Here is a 25,015-nt window from a genome sequence, read left to right as displayed (position 1 = left end):
ACTCAGTAAATGTTACACTCATACAGGTGTATGCACCCACTACATTCTTCCTAGGTGAGGAAGAAGAATTTTATAGCAGCCTACAACAAGTAATATAGAGTACTGATAAAACACTTTCTTTTGATATTAGGTGATTGGAATGCAAAAGTGGGTGAAAAAGAAGAATGAGGCATCACTGTAAAATTTGGTTTAAGACTGAAGAATGAAGCAGGAGAAAGGATGCTGGAGTTATGTGTTGAGAACAGTTGCTTTATCGAAAACACTTGCTTTCAACAACATAAAAGAAGATTGTACACATGGACTTCACCTAATGGAGAATAGAAATCAGACAGATTATATTGTTACCAGCAGAAGTTGGAGGAGTGCTATCCAAGCAGCAAAAACACTATCTCGTGGAGACTGTGGGACAGATCATGAATTATTGATAAAGTTAAATTGAAATTAAGGGCTAAGAAGAAACAAAAGGACAGTATCAGATTTGATTTAGATCCTATAAATGAAGCATTTAAAGTAGAAGTCAGAAAAAAAATTAAAAAGTTTGGAGAAGACAGGAAGAGATTTAGAAGAGTGGGAAGAAACAAAATGAAGCAGCAAAGAATACTCTTAATAAAGCAACAAGAAAGAAATATTGTAAAAGGTTGTCAGAAGAAGGAAAGATAGCAGAGGAAAGAAGAAAAATGAAACTTCAGAGAAACAAAGAAAGGGTTAGACAACTGAGTGCAGATTTCCAAGACAGGTTAGGAAAGATAAGGAAAAACATCTAAACAAAAGGTGCAAAGATATTGAAGGAAGCAATATTATGGGTAGAACAAGAGATTTGTTTAGAAAAATAAATGATGATATAGGGAAGTTTATCCCTAGATTACTGGGGAAATGTCTGATGAAAGAATAAGCAATGAAAAAAAAGATGAAAAGAGTATGTAGAGGATTTGTACAAGAAAGATAATAATATTGAAGAAGAATTTGAAAGGGTAGAATTTGTTGCGGAACTCATGATAATGAAAAGTGAAGTAATATTAGCTGTTCCATTGCTAATATCAGTTCACTTTTCAAAAGGAAAAGCTCATGGAGCTGATGGTGTATCAGTGGAATTACTGAGAGCAGGGATGAAGTAGTGAATATATTGACTAAAATTTCTCAACAGGTTTTGGAAGAAAATACACTTTGCCTAGAGATTGGAAAACATCAGTAATCATCCCAATCTCCAAAAAATCAAATACCAGAGATTATGATGAATATAAAACTATCGCTTTAATTTCACATGCAAGTAAAGTTATGCTGAAAGTGATCCAACAAAGGTTGGAGCCATATGTGAATAGAGAAATACCATAACGTTAGGAGAGATAGAGGAACTAGAGACCAAATAGCAAACATGAGATGGATTATAGAAGGAACAAGAGAATTTCAGAAGGAAGTATTCATTTGTTTTATTGATTATAAGAAAGCTTTTGACTGTGTGTGGATCACAACAGACTGGGATTGTAATGAGATCAATGGGAATACCTGAACATCTAATTCTCTTGATAAGAGAGCTGTATGACAACAAAGAAGCTTCAGTAAAAACAGTCTTTGGAGAAAAACAGAGTGTTCGAGTAGAAAAAGGGGTGCGGCAAGGTTGTGTACTGTGGCCCTACCTTTTTAATATTTATACTGAATATGTTATGAGAATGGCTGATTTAGACAAAGATCCAGCTGGAATTAAGATTGGTGGCAGGAAAATAAATAATTTAAGATATGCAGATGATACAACCCTCTTAGCAGAAACTAAGAGGGTTGTTGTATTTGGAGCAGCTGATTGTACTGGTTAAGACAGGAAGTGCCAAAGCTGGGCTTAATTTAAATATCAGCAAAACAAAAGCAATGGCTTCCGGCAATTTAGACGAATTTACAATAGAGAGAGAGAGAGAGAGAAAATAAAATTCGTTGAAAGTTATGATTTACTGGGCAGAATCAGAAATGATAGTAAATGTGAAGATGAAATTAAAAGAAGGATAGTCATGGTGAAAAAAGTGATGCTAAACCTAACAAAAATTATGAAAGATAGAAATGTGAGCAAGGCCACAAAAGTGTTAGAATTGTCAAAGCAATGGTAAGTAGTGATATATGGATGCAAAAGCTGGGTTATTAAGAAGAAAGATAGAAAGTGAATTGATTCATTTGAATTATGGGTGGGGAGGAGACTATTAAAAATCTCATGGACTGCAAGAATAACCAATAAGAAGGTTTTAAAGAATATAAAGACAGAATGCTCCTTGAAGGAGATGATTGCTAAACAGAAGTTGATGTACTTTGGACATATTATGCAAGCTGATGAATCATTGGAAAAGGCAGTTATATTGGGGAAAATTGAGGGAATGAGAAAAGGAGCACCACAAATTACTGAAAGAAAAAATAAGAGGCCGAGTAGGATGGATAGCCTTTGTTCACAAGATCACCAAGAGTCGAAAACAACCGGATGGCACATAACTCAGTACAAAACTGAGTATGCCTCTCTCCCCGAAAAATAAACTAAGAGATAAGATTATAAACTTATAGTACATTAAACCATGTTTGGACTAAGAGTTAGATAATCTGGAAATCTTGCCCTAGAGAAATAATCATTTTCAAATCACTTGCCTCCAGTACTGCAGCTGACATGTAAAGACATCTTTGTGCAAAAAGGTTTTGGCACCCTCTTCTTGATAATTTTTTGCCATCTCCTTGATAAAAATGTACAAAAAGTTTTTAAACAAATCTAATGTTAAAACAAATTTATCAGAATGAAAAAAGAATTTTGTATATTGTTTTGCTTGCCATTCTTGAAAATCGGACTATACTTTCACATATATACAACAGTAGAGAACACCAATCACAATTAACGCAGTAATGAAATCCTTCCCGCAGTCATTGTGGACATTATCACAAACATTCCAGTATTTCAAAAATCGAACATTGTGTTCAGATGACTACAAAGCTTTAACTTACAAAAGGAAAGATGTTGATTTATAACTACATAGAAGAAGACTCGGCTCAGCTTGTACTTCTTACACTAAGCTTCCTGGAACTGCGACAATATGCTCACCAGAAGATGTCAGTGGTGTTGACAGTTTTAGATTGCACAATACGTATGCTTTTTCTGAACTGATAGCCGGTACTTGTTTCGGAAGAAGTGAAATCTGATGTAAGCAAACACATGTGGATAGGGAGTTCAGAATGGAGAATTAATTTTTAAAACTTAATTTTAAAATGCCCTTTTCATGGCACCTTTGTGTGGCATAAAACTTGCACATATGCTTGTGACCCTGCATGCCTCCAACAAGCATGGTGGTAGTCTCAAATTCAAAATTCACATACCACCTAAAAATTCAACCATTTCAATAAATGTCTAGTTAAAGTTTCATTTAAAAATCAACACATTTCAATTTCTCAAAGCAATAATTATTTTCAATAGGAGCTGCACTGAAGTTTATATAAGATTTTGTTTCTCACTATTTTAAAAGTAGTATAGAATTTAGTATTTAGGATGCAGGATTAGATGTTTTTACAATTTTGTATTTTTGCCTCAAATAGCAAAAGGTCTATTTAATGAAAAAGTGAAATGTGGTGTACTAGCAAAATGGCAGTCAAATGAAAAAAATAGGTACATTGAGAGAAGAAAATGAGATGAGAATAAAAACTTATCCACCACATCTCATATATGGATGTAGTAGACCCCCCCACTGGAATCTCAGGGTTTTCATTATGCAAAACAAGCAAACCACCCAGAACAATACATGCAATGATCAGGCATAATAAATTGGCTTCAGTGTTAGATGTTTTGGAAAATAAGTGGCAGTTTGCATCTGCAAACTAAAACACATTTCCCTTTAAAATATGACATAAACATATCATATCCCATATTGAAATTGCTTCCTTCAATTTTTCAAAGTTTTTTTTTTTTTTAAACACAATACTGTTAATGCTTTCTTACACCTTTTATAAGTTTCATATATTTACATCCAACTTTGGATGTAAACATAACAAAAATCCATTACATAATACAGTGTCAAAATTATGATTCAGTCCTAAGCTGTTGTTTACACCCAGCTAACTGAGAAAGCCATTTGATTCCCCTCCCACAGTACATTAACAGGTTAGTTACATTAATTATTATGTGATAGCTATTTGGCCCATCATAAAATAACAAATTCAAAATCCAAAAAGTTCAGAAATCACTAAAGTATTACAATAAAATAAATTGCAAAATAAAAACATGTTACCTTTTTAAAAACTTCTGCTCTTTTATGCAAAGTCTTCTCATCCTCACCCAGTCTTTGCTTCTTCTCTTCAGCAGCTGCTTTCAGTTTATCAAGATCACTATATATCACCATTTCTTTTTCCATAGTATTGATTTTTTGTTGTAATGTTTCTAACTCCTGCTGAATTTTTGTTTCAAGTTGTTCAATCTGAATTGAAGAAAAATATTTATTTTTTAAACAAAAATATTTCACTAAAATCATTTGTTGTACTATTGAATTAAAACAATTCTGAAAGGAAGCTTCTGAATGAAAATTAATATAGAACACTAATGAATTCAACTCATCTGAAACTTCGCAATCTCCTGCAATAATCTGTATCTGAAGATCATATCTGAATCTAATGCCAGGAGAAAAATGGTATCCAATAACGATAATTCAAATTTTTGGTTTGGGTTCAAAAGTGAATATTTTTTCCTCAAGGTGTTCTAGAAACAAATTTGCTAGGTTTGGTGATAAAGGAGATCCCACTGCTGTTCCTATTTGGCTAAGATATGTCGATGACGTATTTGCAGTATGGAATCATCCCGAACCTGAATTACAACTGTTTCTAGATAAAATTAACCTTCTTCATCATCGCATCAACTTTACGTTAGAAAAAGAATCTCCACAGGGTATCTCTTATTTGGATTTACACATCAAAAGAAAAGAAGACGGTTCCATCGCCACTTCCGTCTTTCGCAAGCCTACATTCTCAGGTCGCTACATTCACAATTCTTCTGCTCATCATCCATCTCAGAAATCTGGCATTATTAAATCACTAGTTTCCAGAGCACACAAATTCTGCTCCTCTGAAGAATCTTTAAACCAGGAATTAGAAGTTATCAAAAATACAGCCATCCTAAATGGATATAATCCCAAAACAACTCAAAAAATCATCAGTCACTTCTGCATACATCAAACCAGACAGGAAGAAGTGCATAGGATTCCCATACCTTACGTTAAAGGCATCTCAGAACGTCTTTCTAAAATTATGAAGAAATACAATTTTGCCACTACTTACAAACCTATCAACCAAATTTACAACTTATTACCTTCTCCTAAGGACAAATTCTCACCCTTGATGTTACCTGGTGTTTATGAGATTCCATGCTCATGCAAATTATCTTACTTTGGACAGACAGGTAGGTCTGTTCAGAAACGTATCTCGGAACATCAAGACCACATTTGTCTTCTTAAACCGCAGAAATCTGGCCTCTCTCAACACGGAATTGAAAATCCAAACCATAGGATCCATTGGGAAAAGGCTAAACTTTTACATAGATCTTTATTTAAACATGAATGTTTATACAAAGAAAGTTCTGAAGCCCTACTACACAGACCAAACCTAAACCGCAACGACGTTCTTACTATTCCTAAAGTATGGGAAATTATCATACAAAACTGTTAAATAATTAACGTTTTTTTTTTTTTTTTTTTTGTACTACTTTAGCACGTTATGCATGTTTTCATGAGATTCTATTGTAATCATGCGCCCTAACTGTATGTTATTCCTAATTTTTGTTTAAATACTGTACTGATGATGTCCTAAGATACTTAGGATGAAATATTTACAATTAAATAATTTTCACTGTGGTTTATACGTGTGTTTCTTCTAATTATGAATGCACCACAGGTTTCGTTATTTAAAAAAATTCAGATATTAATAAGGCTCTTGAAGGCACTTCTCAGATTCCGAAGGCTTGTGCTCCAGAGTTGCATTGCCTTCTGTTGCTTCTTCACATTCCCTATTCTACTAGTGGAAAAGAAGAATCCTGCAATTTAGAAATTAGTATATACTCAACTGTTTCTAAAACAAAAAAAAAAAAAAAAAAAAAGAAGAAGAGAAATCTTTATCATCCAATTCCTGTCTTACTGCATTCATTCTGATTCCTTCCAAAATAACAGAGAAATGTATAACAACCTGTGCAATATCTGGAAACTTCTCAACTAATGAATGGTCAGTATGGATTTTCTGATGTCAATATACAAGGGATCTTATTTATACAGTGATGTGTTGGAGCTGGCTTACCAAGAATGTCTATAAATTGTAAAACAGTACACTTTAATCCACAGTGGCAAAGAGGTTAGCTAACATTAATTTTTTTGCAAGGCCCTGCATTAATGATAGACATTTTTGAAGAATTTTCATTAATTTGAATTGCATTTTAGTCAAGATCAACTACCATTCACAAAGCGCAAAAATTAATCAAACACACACAATAAGAAGAGATTTGGAAAATTTAAAGGCTGGTTACTGGAAAACATGAATCTCAAGTTGAAGGTTTGATTAAATCGGATATGTTTAAAGTTATTCCATTTAATAAAAATAATAAACTCAATGCTCTTCCTAGGAATATGTTACTAAAAAATATTATTCAACACATGAATTTACATCTTTTATCAAATAATGGAAACATTTTCAATTACTTCGATTTATCAGAACCATCATCTACCAGGCCTTACGAAAAACTAACTTCACCATGGATACATGATGGGGGGGGGGGGGGGAACTGTACCATTTAAGTGAAATTTTAAAATATGAAATTGATGATTTGAACAATTTCTTCTGGGATTTTGTAGATAATAAAATAGAATCAAAAAATGTTTTAATCCCTATAAGCATTCAAGAAACTAAAAAGAGTATTATTGCAATTAGTATCGCTGAAGCTGAAAGAGGTTTCAGTTTAATGAACATAATATGCTTGAAGGTGAGAAACTGTTTAAAAAAAGATCACATACTGGATTTAATGATGATAAATTTATACTGGGAAAAGAATTAGTGGAGTGGGATGCAACTCCATTTGTCAAATCATGGTTGAATTGCCACAGATTAGCTACCAATATAAGAGCTCAATTTTCTATATGGAAATTAAATAAAAAATTTTTATTATATTGGAATACAATTTTTGTATTCTAAATTGTTGTAAATCAATAAAACTCATAATAAATATATAGAGTATGCATATATACTCTTGGTCTTTTTTTTTTGTTGTTGTTGCTGTTGTGTTTTAGCAAAGGTTGTTAAAAATGGATCAACACACTACTGTTTACATCCCACCTTGAACATATACCATACGTTTGGAGAAACTTGAATAGTTGCTCTTTACATCAGGTGTAGCATTTAATGAACATTTGACAAAAAAAAGCCAATTAAACAAATTCTCATTTTATGGTTTATAATATAGGGCTGACCACCTTATCCTGTGAACAGTTTGAGGTCTGATGATTAATAAACCCTCGACACTGCAAGGTAAAAGAGGGTATAAAGAAGATGAGATGAGATTTATAATTACCTTTTACAATTAAGTTGCCAGATTTATCTCTGGTTGCATACATCTAATGGTGGAACAAATCTAATGATAGAATGAGATCATGACTCCACTCTTTCACCTACCCATTCCCTGCTCTATCTTGGCAACAATATATGTTACACTCATCTTTTTTAATTGATAAACACAAACTAACAAAAATTCCAGAATACCACAATGTAACCATTTTTTTACTGGACATACAACAACCATTTTAATTATCAAAGCCATATTAATTTCTCACAGAAAAGGAATTAATTTCCCCAAACCTTATCTTCTATAATACACAGATCACTAAGGTAGACAATGTTGGAGTAATTCCCAATATTTATTCACAGAAATGTCACACCTGCTTATAAAAAAAAAATAATCACATTCCTGTTCCAAGCATTCTTTCATCTCTGAACAGCACTGCTAATTCTGTATATATTGCAAAGCTATTCATACTAATAATATTTACATCTGGAGACAGCAACCCTAGGAGCTTCCTGACTCTATTGCCACAAGACAGAGGAGCAATTAAGCTCATTAAGAAGTGAATTTATAGATGGCATCTCTCAACAATAAATTCACTCTACTATCTTTCATGCGATAAATTTCTGCTGCCTGCATTTTTTTACAGAATTTTTATGGTGTTCATGAGAGTTGAATTCAGTAATTCCATCACTTTCTTTTATATCAGTTATTTATCACAATTTCACAAATAATTTTAATTGGTGATATTTTTATAAGGTCACTATCAAGATTTTTTTTCATGTCACATCTAGGAACTAGATGTCTTAAGGGTCAAAGCTATATAACTGAGTGGAGACCTCCACATAGCCTTTAAAAGGAATGCAGAGAACCGACCAGGACTTCTGACCTAATGTCCAATCCTCACCTTCTCGTGGTACACCTTGTTGGGTATCTGGATACTGAACGAACGAGGATGGGCTGGCAATTTGGGATTCAGCCGACCAAATTGTATTCTTATTGGCTTAAACCAGTATACAAAATGATGATACAACATGACAGAATTTCATGCTGGCTGGGGCATCGCCTGGTTAAACAAGGCCCCCGTTGTTTTCACCAGGAAACTAGGGCAAACAGCAAAAAGTCAGTTACTGGAACAAATCCTAAACCCACCCCAACTCAACACCACCAGAGATCAATATCGGTACTATCAACATAAGAAGCCTGAATTGCAAAGAAATGGAGCTACCTGAGGAATTAGATAAGTACCAGATCGACATAATAGGGGTGACTGAAACAAAAAAGACAAAAACAACAAAAAAAAAAAAAAAACTGGTGAGATCTTTCTGAGCAATAAATACAAAATGTCATATTCAGGCAATAACAATCAAGGAAAAGAAGGAGTAGTCATAGTATTCAACACTAAATACGAGGCTAATCTTCTTAAATGGCAGGCATCCTCAAGTAGAGTGATGTGGGCAAATATGAGAATCGGGAACTGGACAATGAGACATTTGTGCCTATGGTCCCACAGAAGGTTCTACTAAGATAGAAGTGGAGGAATTTTTTGATGCTTTAGAGAAAGCAACTGACACAATGAAAAATGAAAAGTTGGTCCTTGTTGGGGATCTAAATAGCAGAGTAGGAAATGATTGTGAGACATACAAAAATATTTTGGAAAAATTTGGAGAAATGAGCAAAGCTAATAATAATGGCAAATATCTGTTGGATTTCTGCTCAGGACATGGACTGGATATTACTAACACCATGTTTCAACATAAAAATGTGCACAAATTCACATGGAGAGAAGAGGCAAGGAATAAGAAAAGTCTCATTGACTATGTTATTGTTGATAGTGATGTTTTCTCATTGGTGCAGGACACCAGTGTGTACAGAGGATTTGAAATTGGAAGTGATCACTATTTAGTCTTGAGCAGGATAAAATTGAATTTCATATTGAAAAGAATAACATGTAAGAAAGTTTTAAAGCGAATAAAAGTTGAGAGCAGCTCTCAGATGTGAACTATAGACTAAAATGCACAAAGATTATTGAAGAAAAAATAAAAGGGTTTGAGAACAACAACCAAACCTTGGAGATTCAGTGGCAAGCTTTGAAGAAAACACTGATTGATTCACCAGAGAAGAATGTGGTGAGGTTATCTGCAAGGATAGAAAAATCAGAACTCCATGGTGGACACAGGAAATTAAAGAGTCAGTGAAGGTAAAGAAGAAAGCATATCAAAAGTTCCTGCAAATAAGTCAGCTTGTGCTCTTAGATAATACAGAGACAAATGTAAGAAAGCTAAATACTGTGTAAAATTAGCTAAACAAAAGTCATAGGAGGAGGACTTTGGCAAGAACATGGAAAATAAATATCAAGAAGGTGGTAAGATATTCAGGAGGTTGTTGAAGAAGCTCAGAAATGGAGGTAAAATTAGTTAGAGATGATAAAGATGACAAACCAAACCTTGGAGATTTGTGAGAAAATAGTGGAAAAAGATATCCTTGAAGTATGGAATAATTACTTCGAAAAATTGCTAAATGAAACAAGCAGTGATAACACAGTGGTAAAAAACACTCAACAGGCATACAGTCAGGAATACATATCCATACTTGAAGTAGAAAAAGCCATCAAAGGCTTGAAATGTGGAAAGGCGGCAGGAGTAGATGATATTTGACCAGAAATGCTGAAGTATGGTGGTATAAAAGTCTTACAGTGGATGCACTGCATAGTTCAGAAAGTCTGGACAGAGGGACGAATTCCCGATGACTGGAGTAGAGCTCTCATAGTACTCATATATAAAAAGGGAAATAAAACTGAATGTGAGAATTTCAGAGGTATTTCCCTACTGAGTGTTCCTGGCAAGATCTACGCAAGTATACTTGAGAAATGGTTGAGAAGAATTGTGGAAGAAAAGTTTGGTGAAGAACAAGCTGGAATCAGACCAAATAGACGCTGTCAGGATCAGATCTTCATTTTACGACAAAAAGTTGAGAAAGCATGGGAATATAACAAAGATCTATATTAAGTTTTGTCGATCTGGAAAAGGCATATGACAAGGTGTCAAGAGAGAAGCTATTCAATACGCTACAGTTATATGGTGTCAATGGAGTATTATATCAAGCAATACTTAGTCTTTATTTGAGTTGCAAGTCAGCAGTTAGAATTTAAGGAAGTATAGGAAGATCGTTTAATGTTAAATCTGGTGTGAGACAAGGATGCACATTATCCCCTCTGTTATTCATTATCTACATGGATCACATTATGAAGGAAAGTGGTATTAAACATGATATCAAAATTGGAGATGTTAATGTCAGCTCTTTGCTTTATGCAGACGATGTTATACTTCTAAATAAATCCGCTACAAGTCTGCAAGATTCCCTGACTAAATTGAATAACTGTTGTAATAGATATGGTATGAAGGTCAGCAATAAAAAGACAAAGACAATGAAAATAGGCAGAATCGTTGAAAATGTCAACCGCGTTATGAATGGAGAACCTATAGAACAAGTAAAACGTTTCAGCTACTTATGCAGGATTTTTAGTGAAGATGGTAAATTAAATATGGAAATAGACAACATAAACAACAAAGCTGGTATGGTAGGAAGTCAACTGAATAAATTCATATGGAATAAGAGAGAAATTAGTCGGAACACTAAATTAGCAATTAGCTGTATACAAGACAGTGTTCAAACCAGTTTTAACTTATGGATCTGAGAGCTGGGTCAGAAGTAAAACACTTGACCAAAGACTAGAGACTGCAGATATGAGAGACCTAAGAAAGATTATAGGCGTGAACAGATGGCATCAATAGCAATATCATATTAAAAACGAGGATATTAGGAAAGAACTTGACATTGTCAGCATCCAGGAATGTGTTAGCAGAGCTAATCTCAGGTGGTATGGTCACTTAAATAGAATGGGCGAGGAAAGATTAACAAAATAAGTGTTCTGTGCCTGGTTTGCAGGAAAACGACCCAGAGAAAGACCAAGATATTGAATTGATACTGTACTAAGTGTCTTAGATGATAGAAATATAAGATCTGATAATGTTGGAGTGTTGATAAGGAATAGGCTGATTTGGAGGAATATTGTACATAGAAAGTTAGTAATGATGTAAATTTTTCATGTAGTACTATCATATCCTGTACACTCCTTGAGAGTACATGACAGGAATTTGATGATAATGATGAGATCTAGGAAACTAAATGCAACACATGATGATGGTAGAATTGTTATTGAGATCCCCAAACAAAAAAAAACAGGACTCTTACAAGATAATAGTATATGGAATTTATAAAAATGATGTCATGAGCAGAAACTGGATTTAACCAGAGAGAGAAAGATCTGCATCTGAGTTGTATGACCATTTAAAGAAACATGTACATGAGGCTGCTGAAGAGGTGAGAAAATGGATGGGGATAAGTGAAGGAAAAGATAGAAGAAAAGGAGAGAGAGCATAAGAGATAGATATGTAGTAAAACCCTTCAGAACACAGAGGAATATAACAATATTAAGAGACAAGTGAAAAGAATGGTGATTAAAGCCAAAGAAGAAGTGTACACTTTGCATCCCAATGTTGCTTGCCAAAGTTCAGAACCTTACACTTACTTTGCATTATTGAACTGACATTTTCTCACTTTCCCACTCGTACAATTTATTGAAGTTGTTCTGTAAGGCCACAACATGTGCTTGACTCTTCATTGTCCTCAATTTTGCATCATCTGCAAACAGTTGTATATCTCCAATTCAACCCTTCCCAATATCATTAATATACAAATTGAACAACAATGACCCTGCAGCACTAGTAGATTTTCCTCTTTTGGGATACTGCACCACAAAACTTGCTGATATTTATTTGAAAACCAGTCACCTATCTAACTCACTAGTCTGTTTATCCATTCCAATCTGTTTCAATTTAGTTAGCAGCTTCTCATGTGGCAATCTATCAAAAGCCTTTGTAAAATCTAAGTATACTATTGTATATGCATCTCCTGTCCAATGCAGTCATCACTTTAAAATATGACATCCCTTTAACAAACTCGTGCTAATTAATCATAGAGTCAACCCATTTCTGTATTGTATCTCTCACAAACCTTTCCAATACCTCAAACATAACTCCAGATATATAGATTAGCCTATAATTTGTAGCCACTGCCTTATCACCACCTTTGTGAAGTGAAACAATTTTACCCCCCCCCCCCTTCCCTTGGGATCTATGCTTTTGCAAAACTCGTATTAAAGAGGTAAGCCAAGGCTACTGCCAACTTTCTGGAACATTCTCTTAAGGCACATGATGATACATCATCACTTCTGTTGCCTTATTCACATCAAGCTTATTCAAATCCTCATATATCTCCTGCTCACTCATAATTAAACCAGCCTCTCCTATACTTGAGTTTCTCATAATTTCACATTGATGAGGACGAAACACCCAGATGAACTGTTTACTCAATATTTCAATTATGTCCTATGCAGCAATCATCAATCTACCATCTTTCTCCATTTCCTTTTCTCACAGAGGTCTTCATGTGGCTGGCCATCAAACAGGCAATCATCTCATTTTAGAGTATTACAGAATTCGATTCTGTAATACTGTAATACATGGTCCCTCTCACCAACTGAGGGAAAATGTGACACCCTTTCAAGAACTTAAGAAATTCATTTTTCTTAAGTTCTTGAAAGGGTGTCACATTCATTCAGATACATAATTCATTCAGACAAAGCTCCACAGTTATGCTAAGGTATAAAAAATAAACAAAATTTTACCAAAGCATAATTAATATTGCTAATCACTACAAAAACAAAACAAAGATCAAGAACTGTTTCTCAAATGCCAGGCACCAAATGTCCTCTAGGGACTAAGAAAAAAATTTTAATGAAATATAAAAATCATCACTTTCTGGTGATATGATCACATTATGTTGCACTGTCATTTGTACATCACAATTACAAGTTCCCAATCAACAGTTTTTCTTCCAAACTGGCTATAATTAGTCATATCTGTAACCTGATCAGCCTTTACTCTTCTATCTTCTAATAAATCCTTAACTAGATCATTCCATCTATATCTCTTTGTCTTTCACTAGGTTCTCTTTCCAGTACTTCTACTTTAAAAAACTTTGTTTTGATAATCATTTATCTACCATTCTGTTTAAGTCACCATACCATCTCATCTAAGATGGTTTGTTCATGTAAACTCTGTTTATACATTCTTGAAATTTAACAATGGCAATAGTCTGTTCTAATATTTTCATTTTTAATAAAGATATTAAAAATATGGTTCAGCCACTGATGTCATCTGTTCATTCTCCAATGCTTGTCTTTACCAGAATTCAATTCTGTAATACTCTAACTTCTGATATATATATACAGGGTGTTCGGGATAAATTTGACAGTTTCGTAAGGAAAAAGAAAATCTTCTTTGTATCTATTAAATTTAATGAATTGACAAAAAAACATTACAGGCAGAGTTAATTACAATACTATCAACAAGATTTACTCAAAATAACCACCATTAGCATCGATCACAGCTTCAATCCTGCTTCGGAACCTCGAACAAGCTGATGCTACAGTCTCCCTGGGAAGGGCCGCAAAAACTGTTTTAATTTTATCCATTAACTGGGCTTTTGTATTACTGGAAGTGCGATTGGTGTCTTTTTCAACTGCGCCCCATACAAAATAATCCATGGGGTTAAGGTCTGGGGAGTTTGGAGGCCAAACATTTGGACTGGTGAAGTCGTAGAAATTTTCAGACAACCATTTTTGACTTTTCCCAGAGGTGTGGCAAGGGGCCGAATCCTGCTGCCATACATACCATTGGCTACCCTTGTTATCCAGGGCTTGACTACAGTTAGCAACTCCACGAACAAAACCCGAATTCCAATGCCAGGGTTCTTCAACACCTGTTCCTGCAGATTTGCGAGGAATTCTGCTGTACGAACGCAATCAGATCATCTGCTAGGGATCTTTCTTCTTGCTACATCCTCGTAGTCACCATTGCAAGTCTCTAGTTCATGCCTGATTGTTTTTACTGTATTCAGGGAGCATTGGGCAGCAGTCGTAATATCCTTATTTTGATGGCGGGCACGAATCATCATGATACAAGTTATTCTCTTCCATGATTCAGGTGGGTTCCAGCTATCCATCCTTTCTGACATCTTGTATATGAATGAAGAAGGGTCCAAACTTTTAAATGAAGAGAAGTGTGTGTTAATACATGTAACTTACGGAAAAATATAATTAATTATAAATATGTCAAATTTATCCCGAACACCCTGTATATATATATATTTTTTTTCTTTTTTTTTTTTAAATCCAAGATCTATTATATGTAGCAATGGATGCGAGTATGTGGATATGCATGGAGTGAGTTTATGGAAGAATGGATTTGTATAAGAGGGATGGCCCACACTTGAATGTGTTTGGCATCAGGAGTCTGGGAAAATTCTTAATTAGATGAGACCTAACTTAGAGAGTCAAGGAAACTAAATTATGTGAGGAATGGTGAGAATCTGTGCAAATGAACAACAATGTTATGTAACTATTAATGAGAGGAATGCATATTATCATGAAATTATTGATGAAAAAATAATTGTGTGTTTGTCCAGTTTAGACTTCTTAAGCAAGTGCAAGGATGTCAGCATAAGCAAGGCATCAGATAAGAATGGAGATTTGCAAGTTGCCCAACTGGACCCAAATTGTAGGCATTAGCGAGACCTGGCTATCAAAGGCTATACTAACTGTATCAAGTGTAAAAGATACAATATTTTTTAGGATTTATTCCGAATTTATCCCGAACACCCTGTATATATATATTTTTTTTTTCTTTTTTTTTTTTAAATCCAAGATCTATTATATGTAGCAATGGATGCGAGTATGTGGATATGCATGGAGTGAGTTTATGGAAGAATGGATTTGTATAAGAGGGATGGCCCACACTTGAATGTGTTTGGCATCAGGAGTCTGGGAAAATTCTTAATTAGATGAGACCTAACTTAGAGAGTCAAGGAAACTAAATTATGTGAGGAATGGTGAGAATCTGTGCAAATGAACAACAATGTTATGTAACTATTAATGAGAGGAATGCATATTATCATGAAATTATTGATGAAAAAATAATTGTGTGTTTGTCCAGTTTAGACTTCTTAAGCAAGTGCAAGGATGTCAGCATAAGCAAGGCATCAGATAAGAATGGAGATTTGCAAGTTGCCCAACTGGACCCAAATTGTAGGCATTAGCGAGACCTGGCTATCAAAGGCTATACTAACTGTATCAAGTGTAAAAGATACAATATTTTTTAGGAAGGATAAACAAGATAGAAGAGGAAGGATGTGCTGCTAATGATACTGGATGATTTGAGTCCAGTTAGGTAGAATATGACTGCAATACTAGTAACAATTTTCATGGCGGCAATAAGTCTGAAGCCATCTGGTGTGAGGTGGAATCTAACAAGATCAAATAAATAGTGGGGTGTTGTTACAGACCTAGTGAATCAGTTCCTAGTGACAGCAAACTGCATTACTAAATAAACATGATGGGCGAGTTTAATTATCCAAAGTTCCTACATCCACCAAAACCACCACATCACCCCATGAAAAAACCAGGCATCTATGAGATTCATTGCGCTTGTAGCATTTGCTATGTAGGCCAGAAGGGAAGGTCGGGAGAGATCCGCATATTTGAACAAGTAAAAGACATTGAAAAAAGAAGGGAACACAAATCAGGTCTGGCATTCCACACAGCCACCACTGACCATCAAGTTCTCTGGCAACAGACAAAAATGTCATATATTGATAATAACTGTTTTACTAGAAAATTTAAAGAATCAAGGTTTAATTTTACATCAAGTGTAGTCTGCCTTCATCAAAAATTTAACAACTGTGGACCTAATTAATAACTGTTTTACTAGAAAATTTAATTAGAATGTGACAATAACTAGCAATGTTCCAACATGTCCAACATTATGTTGTAATGAATATATCATTTGATTTCTGGTTTATCATTTTATTTAACAGTTATGAAGTTATTAAAAACATCTAATATGTGTAATTAATTGTCAATAAGCTTTTGTTGTGTAAAACTTTTATGTACCATTACCCCTGATGAGCAAATCTTACAATGCATGAAATGTTGGGTTTTTAATTGTTTATTTTTTAATAAACTATTTATATTACTATGTGATCTCAATACAGAATGTCAAGAATAACTTTACCGAATGCAGATGGTATCTCAGAAGCTGATGAGATCATTCAAATAACAAGTCCTCACTTTGATAAAATCTATCAACCAAGTGTATGTAGTATGGTACACAGTGCTACTATATCAGGTGAAGAGAAAAAGAGAAAGAGATGCATGAGAATAAGGAGCTGTTACATAACCTGGATAAAAATTCAGAAAAAGAGATAAATAGAATATCAGCACATATGCTAAAGAAATGTTCAGCTGAATTGATTTGGCTCTCAACATATTTGTATAACTTGAGTCTTAGCTCAAGAAAGATACAATAGGAATGGAAGAAATGTATGATAGTCCTATTGTATAAGGATGGTGCAAAAACCAGTGCATCAAACTACCGATCCATCAGTATCTCTGGAGTTATGGCGAAGATTTTAGAGAAGTTAGTAAGAACTAGCATACAGAAACAGATTGACAGATAAGCTATACTCTGCAAGGAACACATCAGTTTAATAAAAGGAAGTCATGTTAGACAAAGGGAATGGATACACTATGACACTGTTGGACACAGATGATTAGTGTTGCCAAATGAAAATTACTAAAAACAGCCAAATCTTTAAAAAAAAGCTAGAAAAGAGCTAAACAGGCATTGAAAATAAAAATTTGAAGCTAAAATTTTAGAAGTAGTAGCAGTTACTTACTTTAGTCAAGATGAAGTGATACTTGCCTTTGAGTGGCTAAAGACATCTTCCAAGTGGTCTTCTGGGCTTAATTCACCAGCGTTCCTATATTACTCAGTAGATGCTGGTAAATGACAGTCTTTACAGCATTTGTTGTTAAGATGAGGCCATACTTGACTGACAAAACAGCTGTCAGCATTGGCAATTCTATCTCGTTTCTTAATTTAGTTTTAACTACATTCATGGAAACTAAAAATGCGTTCAATTTCTGCACTAGAATTTGGCAGTATTAATTAATTCATTGCACACTGAGCATTTCCTTTAAATGGATTCATTTCTAGATGCATCTTTGTATTCTCATACTTCAGCCCATAATAGCTCATTGTCGTCTATATTTGTCCATTTATTTAAGTGGACAGCATTGTACTAGTATTCAGCAGCAACAACATCTTTTCTGTTTTCAGCATTATTTCTAAGATGGGAGTAGCAGGTTCTTTTATATAATAAAGAGCCAAGAGGCTATTTTTTTCGGCGACGTAAATTAAGTTAAGGGGATAATAAATCCCTCATTATTTCAAAGCCGAATAAGAAACTCGAAGATCGAAATCTAAGAGTTTCATGCTGAAGAACCTTCGGCATGAAACTCTTAGATTTCGATCTTTGAGTTTCTTATTCGGCTTTGAAATAATGAGGGATTTATTATCCCCTTAACTTAGGTTCTTTTATATGTTTTAGGGTATTATCAACAGAAAAAAAATAAATCATTCTTAAAATATTCAAGTTTTCAGGCAATCTTTGCTTAAGCTGTTTGAAGAGACCAAGAAGAAATTGTCTTGCTCTATTTCTAAGATTGTGCTCATCATTTTGTGTTATTTCTTTTTGTATCATCAACTCTGAAATTTTTCTTTCATATCTGTAACCAAGATTTGGTTTGGGATCCAAATAGTCATCAATCTCTGACTCTACAGGATCAACTCTGGATGATGGTAGCACTACCATATTTGCAATAGAGCGAAGCATATGAGAAAGGTCTTCAAATAATCTCATCTTATCTGCACTGTTAGATTCAAAAATTTTGTTAACTTGCTGAACCTGAATTAGAACAGGATGCAAAAATAAAAGATACAACAGATTCCTTTCATCTTTATACATTTCCCACAAAATTTGAGCTTTGTAACATTTCTCAGTCACACTCATGACTTCGAAGTGAGTTTTTAATTCCAACCACTGGCTGAGAATTCTGTCTACTGCAAGTTCAATACAGAGCCACCTCATTGCACAGTTGCTTACAATTTTCAGAGCATCATCATTTTCACTGATAGTTTGATAAAACTCTTTGTATGTTGCTTGTCTTGAAAAGAATGTGAAAATCACTTATACATTTTGGCAGCTAAAAATTCTAATTTTCTTGGGAGAGATTCTGCACAAGTGTGAGACATTGCCAGTTGCAATGAATGGAATACGCATCTAATTAAGATTAAGGAGGAAATATATGCCTTCAGTTGTTCATAAATGGTGTTATTAACACCAACCATAACACTGGTGTTGTCTGTATCAATTGCAATGAGATTTTTAATGTCCAATTTCTCGGTCAAGAGCTCTTTTTTTTCAGTGCAGCCACAATATTACTAGCATCACACTTTTCTAGAACCACCATGCTCAGAAATGTATGCATACTTTTGTTGAATTTCTTGCTATAATAAATTATGGAAATTCCTAAATCTTATTCACTGTGATATCATTCGATTCATCTATTAGTAAGCTGAAATTTCTAGCTCCAAAATCTGCAATTAGATCTTCAAACTAAGGATATTCTTCACAATTGCACAGCACTTGGTTTGGTGTGTTTTACCTTTGGCATAATCTGACTGTCTGGGATGATATTTTTGCATAGATATACTAGATGATTGCAACTGTTCAATAATGAGTGACAACAAAGAAATAATGCTAATTGCCTTCAAAATTCGCTGTCTCATCATTCTTCGCAAGCATGTTTGTAATAGGAACAGCCTTATATGGAACTGAAGCAAAATATTTCTTAGCTTCACTATGTTTAACTAGCTGACAATATTTAGTGGCTATACAAATGCAAAACTTACAGTGGACTTTTGTAGCATCACCAGGAACTTCACAGAGCCATTTACTAAACATTCTCATTTGCAACCACTCCCTCCTAAAAATTTCCTTGTAAGCTTTATTTGTCTCTTTGCTCATTTTTAAAGAAGAGTATGCAACGCTTTACTGCAATGAATTACAGTGAGTCTCTGAAAACTTCCCACTAGCTATCATAACTACCAACCAGAACACTGAGCAACAGACTTGTAGAGGCGCTATCAACTTCAAGGCAGCAAAACGGCAGACTGTTGGGCCACATGACTGACTGATGTCATGGCATGTTTGAAACATGTATGATACTTGCACCAAATATACAATACAATTCTTTATCAAATGCGAACATCTGGAAAACTTTTAAAACAATTTCTTTAAGAGCAGGTTATAAAAACAACTAAAAAGACCTGAAACAAGTTCTGAAGGAGATAGATTTGGAGCTAGGTGCTAGACTAAAATTTTTGGAGTTAGCTTAAATTGGCAACACTACAGGTGATCCATTTGATAGAGTATTACACGAAAGGCTGTTGCATAAACTGGAGAATATGGGATTGGAATATAAACTTCTGACATGAATAAGTGGATGGTTGACAGACAGGTATCAGAAAGTGATATATGGTGTATGTACATCTGCCACATTTAAAGTGACCAGTGGTGTACCACAATGATCAGTGCTTAGACCACTGTTGTTCAACTGTTTCTTGGTGAAGCAAAGATAGGTAGGGAAATAACGGATGATATACAACACTTACAGAATCATTTGAATAGGCTGGAAATGTGAGCAAACGATATGTCTATCAATTCAGTGTTAGTAAGCATAGAGTTATGCACTTTGGTGTGAGATTTCAACTAGCATTTTATATTGGCAGGGTTATGCTACAAGACTTGACAAGGCTAGAGATCTTGGAGTTATGATGAATTGGATTTGAAGTTCAAAAGTCACATAGCAAAAATTGCAAATACAATTCAGAGGATAATTGCAATGTTGAAACAAACAATGACACCTAAGGATAAGGAACTCATTTTGCCTTGATATGACTGCACCCATGGATTATGCATAGATTTTGTCTCCTGGGTTTGGAAGGGATAAAAAAGGATGCAAAGAAGTGTTGCAAAGAGTACATAAGGATTATGGAATGTAGATTATGAGGAATCCATAATATGTGGACATTGCTAAACAGGAGAAAAAGGGGATGATATGATGGTGGACTATAAACTTTTGAATGGGTGTTACAAGATATCGTCTGATGTAATTTTTCATTATATGGAAGTAAGGGAGAGAACATGGGGGAGATCCATGGAAGTTAAATTTGTGTGAACTTAAGACAGGGGTAAGAGCTAGATTTTTCCCTCACTGAGCAGTGAATGAGTGGAACAGTTTGCCTGTTGAATTGTTAAGTGCATCTAGTGTGAATGAGCTTAAGGTGCGATAGCTTTCATGGGTGATGTATGGTCTCCCTCAATGAGCCTTTGACTCTCTCTCTCTGGAAGTCTCAGATAGAATGAAAGCCTTCATTTCAGATATTTCAAACACCAGAAATTTTCTGATCTGTAGACTAAATGTGACAAGAACCACTTCAAGCATTCAATACATAGGTCATCAAACAATGAAAACCATTTACACCTTCAATATCTAGTTGAAGTTCAAATGCACTGCTTCCCATGCATTGCTGATATTTCATCTAACTAGGGAAAGTATGCTTTTGTAGAAACAATATTTACCAGAGCCTTGTTTGTGGCAATGGACCATTTGTAGTCCATTTCATGCACTGTTTGTGGAAATGTACAGAATGATAGGGTTGGATTTGATTGCTATTAAGTCACAAATCCTTCTTTCTTTCTTTTTTTTTCTTTTTTTTTTTTTTTTTTAATTTTCTGATAGTTTTAAATATCCTTCATCTAGCTTAAGTTTCTGAGGCCAACTTTGACTTCTGAATGATGTATTTGCAGAGTTTGACTGGACATGAAGCCTGAAATATATGGAAATGAATATTTTATATCTGTCTCTGATAACAATAATGCAACCTTTTTTAATTTATTTTATTTTTATTTTAATGCTTAATGGTTGATATTCTGGTTTGAAATATTAGTCAGCAGCTGAACCAGTGCAAACTCACCCTAGAATACATCACTATACTGAAAATTCCATACATGACAGAAAAAGTATAGTACTTTTAGAGGTTTCAGTAGGATATATATATACATATGTAATTTTTTTAATAATCCAGCATGCAAGTACATCACTGATTATGACACATTATTTTGTGGAAGAAAGAAACACTGGGAACAATAACTAATTAAACAACTGTTTAGGTATTCAGCCAATATTATGTTTTGTTGCCAAGGTACTGTATGTAAAGATAAGAATATGTATATATAAGGTAGACTGACAATCCTGCAGCTCTAACCATCATTTGCTCACTATGAGCAAATGATGGTTTCACACAGGTTCCCAGATTTTTGGCAGTGTAATGCAGCCATATTTATTTAGGTTATGGAAAATATTGCAGAGCTATGTTGATTCCAGAAACAGGAAATTTAAATATTCTCATATTTAAATCTGAATCTGTGTAACAAATTTTTATCACAATAAATATGATGCCCAAAATTAATGGTCTAGTCTAGCGTTTCCCAAACTTTTCTCATGACAGAACACTTCACAAATCCTGAAATTTTAACATAACACCTTGGTTAGAGTCAAGTATCATCAAGGATCGTCAGACTCCATGGAGGTGCCCATATAATAATAATATTTATTATTATACTTATCCTGGTAGTGCCTACAAGATCCCCTTCAAATCGGTCTGCTTTGGCCAAACTGGAAGATCTATTTGGATGAACATAAAAAATACCTGAGAAAATGTGAGAAAGAAATATAACAGATCATGCTTGGAACCTGCCACAACTCTATACTTTCCCCAAAATTTAAATAAACTCAAATCTCATATCCAAAAATCTTGTTAGATCATTAGTTGCTTGTTGTCATCAATTACTTTCTTGTATAATGAAATCTGTGCAATATCCATTATTACAGAATCATACGGGTAGCACAGTAAAATTTGATTTATTTTATTGAGTTACTTCACTTGGAAGGATCAAACAAGTGGAAGGAATGGCAATGTGCTCACCACTATCACTTAACTTAACCATCTTGAACACCTGGAAGAAAGAATCTTGTTAGATCATTAGTTGCTTGTTGTCATCAATTACTTTCTTGTATAATGAAATCTGTGCAATATCCATTATTACAGAATCATATGGGTAGCACAGTAAAATTTGATTTATTTTATTGAGTTACTTCACTTGGAAGGATCAAACAAGTGGAAGGAATGGCAATGTGCTCACCACTATCACTTAACTTAACCATCTTGAACACCTGGAAGAAAGAATCTTCTCTCTTGATTGATGGTTGGGAACCCCTCCCCCCCAAAACCATCAATCTGGCTGCAGTACATAGTCTTTGCAGTTTGGAGTCACACAGAACAGGGACGCTATTCATTTCTGCATAAAATAACACCCTGCATTCTTCTATTAAGTTCACACTAGAAAAAGAATCACCACAAGGAATCTCTTTTCTAGATATATGTATCTAACAGAAGCAGGATGAGTCCATTTCCACTTCAGTCAACCAAAAACCAACTTTTTCAGGACACTATATGCACACTGCATCAGCCCACCATTCATCTAAAAAACATGGTATATTAAATCCTTAGTGCCTCAAGAACACAAAAATTGTTCCCAAGAATTAGAAACTATCAAGCAAACACCCCTATTAAATGGATACAATCCAAGAATAACACAGAAAATAATTATTAAAAACAACACGTAAGTCCACAGTAATAACTTAAATGAATAAATAAGGTAGCTATTTCATACTAAAACTAATAGTACATCTTCAGTGTTACAAGCAGATAGGAATAGAATACAAGTAGCAAACATTCGGTGGATCACCTATTAAAATACAATGTTGTTGCGAGCTAGGAAATGAAAGAAATTAATAAATAATTAATATTTAAGATAATTAGTTTTTTAACGATTACATAAAATAAAAGTCTCCCAGATCTTCGAGAGAGAAGCAATCATTTCAATTTAAATTCAGTCGGTGTAAAAAAGCTTTACAACTTTCTTTAAAGAGGCGTTCGTATTTGAACCTGCATCTATGAAGGAGAACAGCTTTATCCCACTGGATATTATGGGTAGTGGTAATACTGTATTGTGCTAGACCAGACTTTTGAGGTTTGTTGTAATCAATATAATATTGATGTTCTTTAATTCTTTTTTTCCATAAAACGTGGCCAGTTTGTTCAAAATAAGAAACATCACATTCACAAGGAATTTGGTAAACGCCAGCCAAAGACAGAGATGACAGTTTATCTTTTGTAGAAGACAATAAGGAAGAAATTTTGTTGATAGGAATATAAGTGGGAATCAATTGGTACTTTTTTAAAATTCTACCTATAGGTTCTGAGATTCCTGGAATGTAGGGGATTGGAACTCTGCGAACTGTTGAAGAAACCTTAGGTATTGGAACATAAGATTCAATTATCTGTTGGATTTGATTAGGGTGGTAATTATTAGATTCCATTAACTTTTTAATGATGGAAAGTTCTTGTAAGATTTCTGGAGAAGAGTAAACTTTATGTGCCCTATTAATTAGAGATTTAAGAATGCCAAATTTTTGAGATGTATGGTGAGTAGACTGTTTATGAATGTATCTGCCAGTAAATGTGGGCTTTCGAAAGATGCTTGTAGATAAGGTACCAGAAGAAGTTCGGGTAAGCAGGATGTCCAAAAATGATAAAGTACCAGAATTTTCCTTTTCCATTGCATACGAGGATGAAGGCTATTTATCTGTTGTAGAAAGGTGGAAAGCTCATCTTCAGTATGTGACCAAACGGCAAAAACATCATCAACATAACGATACCAAAGAGATGGTTGAAGGTGAATGGATGAAAACATAGTCTCTTCGAATTGTTTCAAAAAATAGTTAGCCAAAGGTGGAGACAAAGGGCTACCCATGGCAGTATCTTCAACTTGTTTGTAGAACTTGTTTTTCCAACTAAAATAATCTGAACAGATAACAAATTTGAAAATCTTTGCGATATCTGGAGAATAATCTTCATATAATAAATTGACTGTTGACTAATGGGATATTGGTAAACAGAGATACAATGTCGAAACTGACTAACATCTCAGACTCTTTGATTTTTAAATCGTTGATTTTTTCAGTCATGTTGTACCATCATTCTATATTTTTGGTTTAAGAACTTGGCATTGTCAACATCCAGGAATGCGTTAGCAGAGCTAATCTCAGGTGGTATGGTCACTTAAACAGAATGGGCGAGGAAAGATTAGCAAAACAAGTGTTCTCTGCCAGGTTGGCAGCAAAACGACCCAGAGGAAGACCAAGATATAGGTGGATTGATACGGTACAAAGTGCTTTAGACGATAGAAATATAAGATCTGATAATGTTGGAGTGTTGACAAGTAACAGGCTGATTTGGAGGAAAATTGTAGATAGGAAATTAATAA

At 34.4% G+C, this 25,015-nt stretch overlaps 1 protein-coding gene across 2 annotated transcripts in view; it reads right to left on the bottom strand.

The window, feature by feature from the left end:
- LOC150103536 (intraflagellar transport protein 74 homolog) overlaps positions 1-25,015 on the bottom strand; it is a 124,275-nt gene that overhangs the window by 29,639 nt on the left and 69,621 nt on the right. For both annotated transcript variants that reach the window (XR_016548786.1, XM_090397652.1), the window contains exon 8: positions 4,239-4,424. Coding sequence is in view for 1 of the 2 variants with exons in the window: in XM_090397652.1 (XP_090253778.1) it covers positions 4,239-4,424 (186 nt within the window). In the remaining variant the exon portion in view is untranslated. The remainder of the gene's footprint in view (positions 1-4,238; positions 4,425-25,015) is intronic.

This window comes from Typopeltis vanoorti, chromosome 9, assembly GCF_054136105.1.
Source record: "Typopeltis vanoorti isolate ZY-2024b chromosome 9, IOZ_Tvanoo_1.0, whole genome shotgun sequence".
Classification (NCBI taxonomy): domain Eukaryota; kingdom Metazoa; phylum Arthropoda; class Arachnida; order Uropygi; family Thelyphonidae; genus Typopeltis; species Typopeltis vanoorti.
The sequence above is the reverse complement of the archived record's forward strand: the minus strand, read 5'-3'. Positions and strand labels throughout refer to the sequence as shown.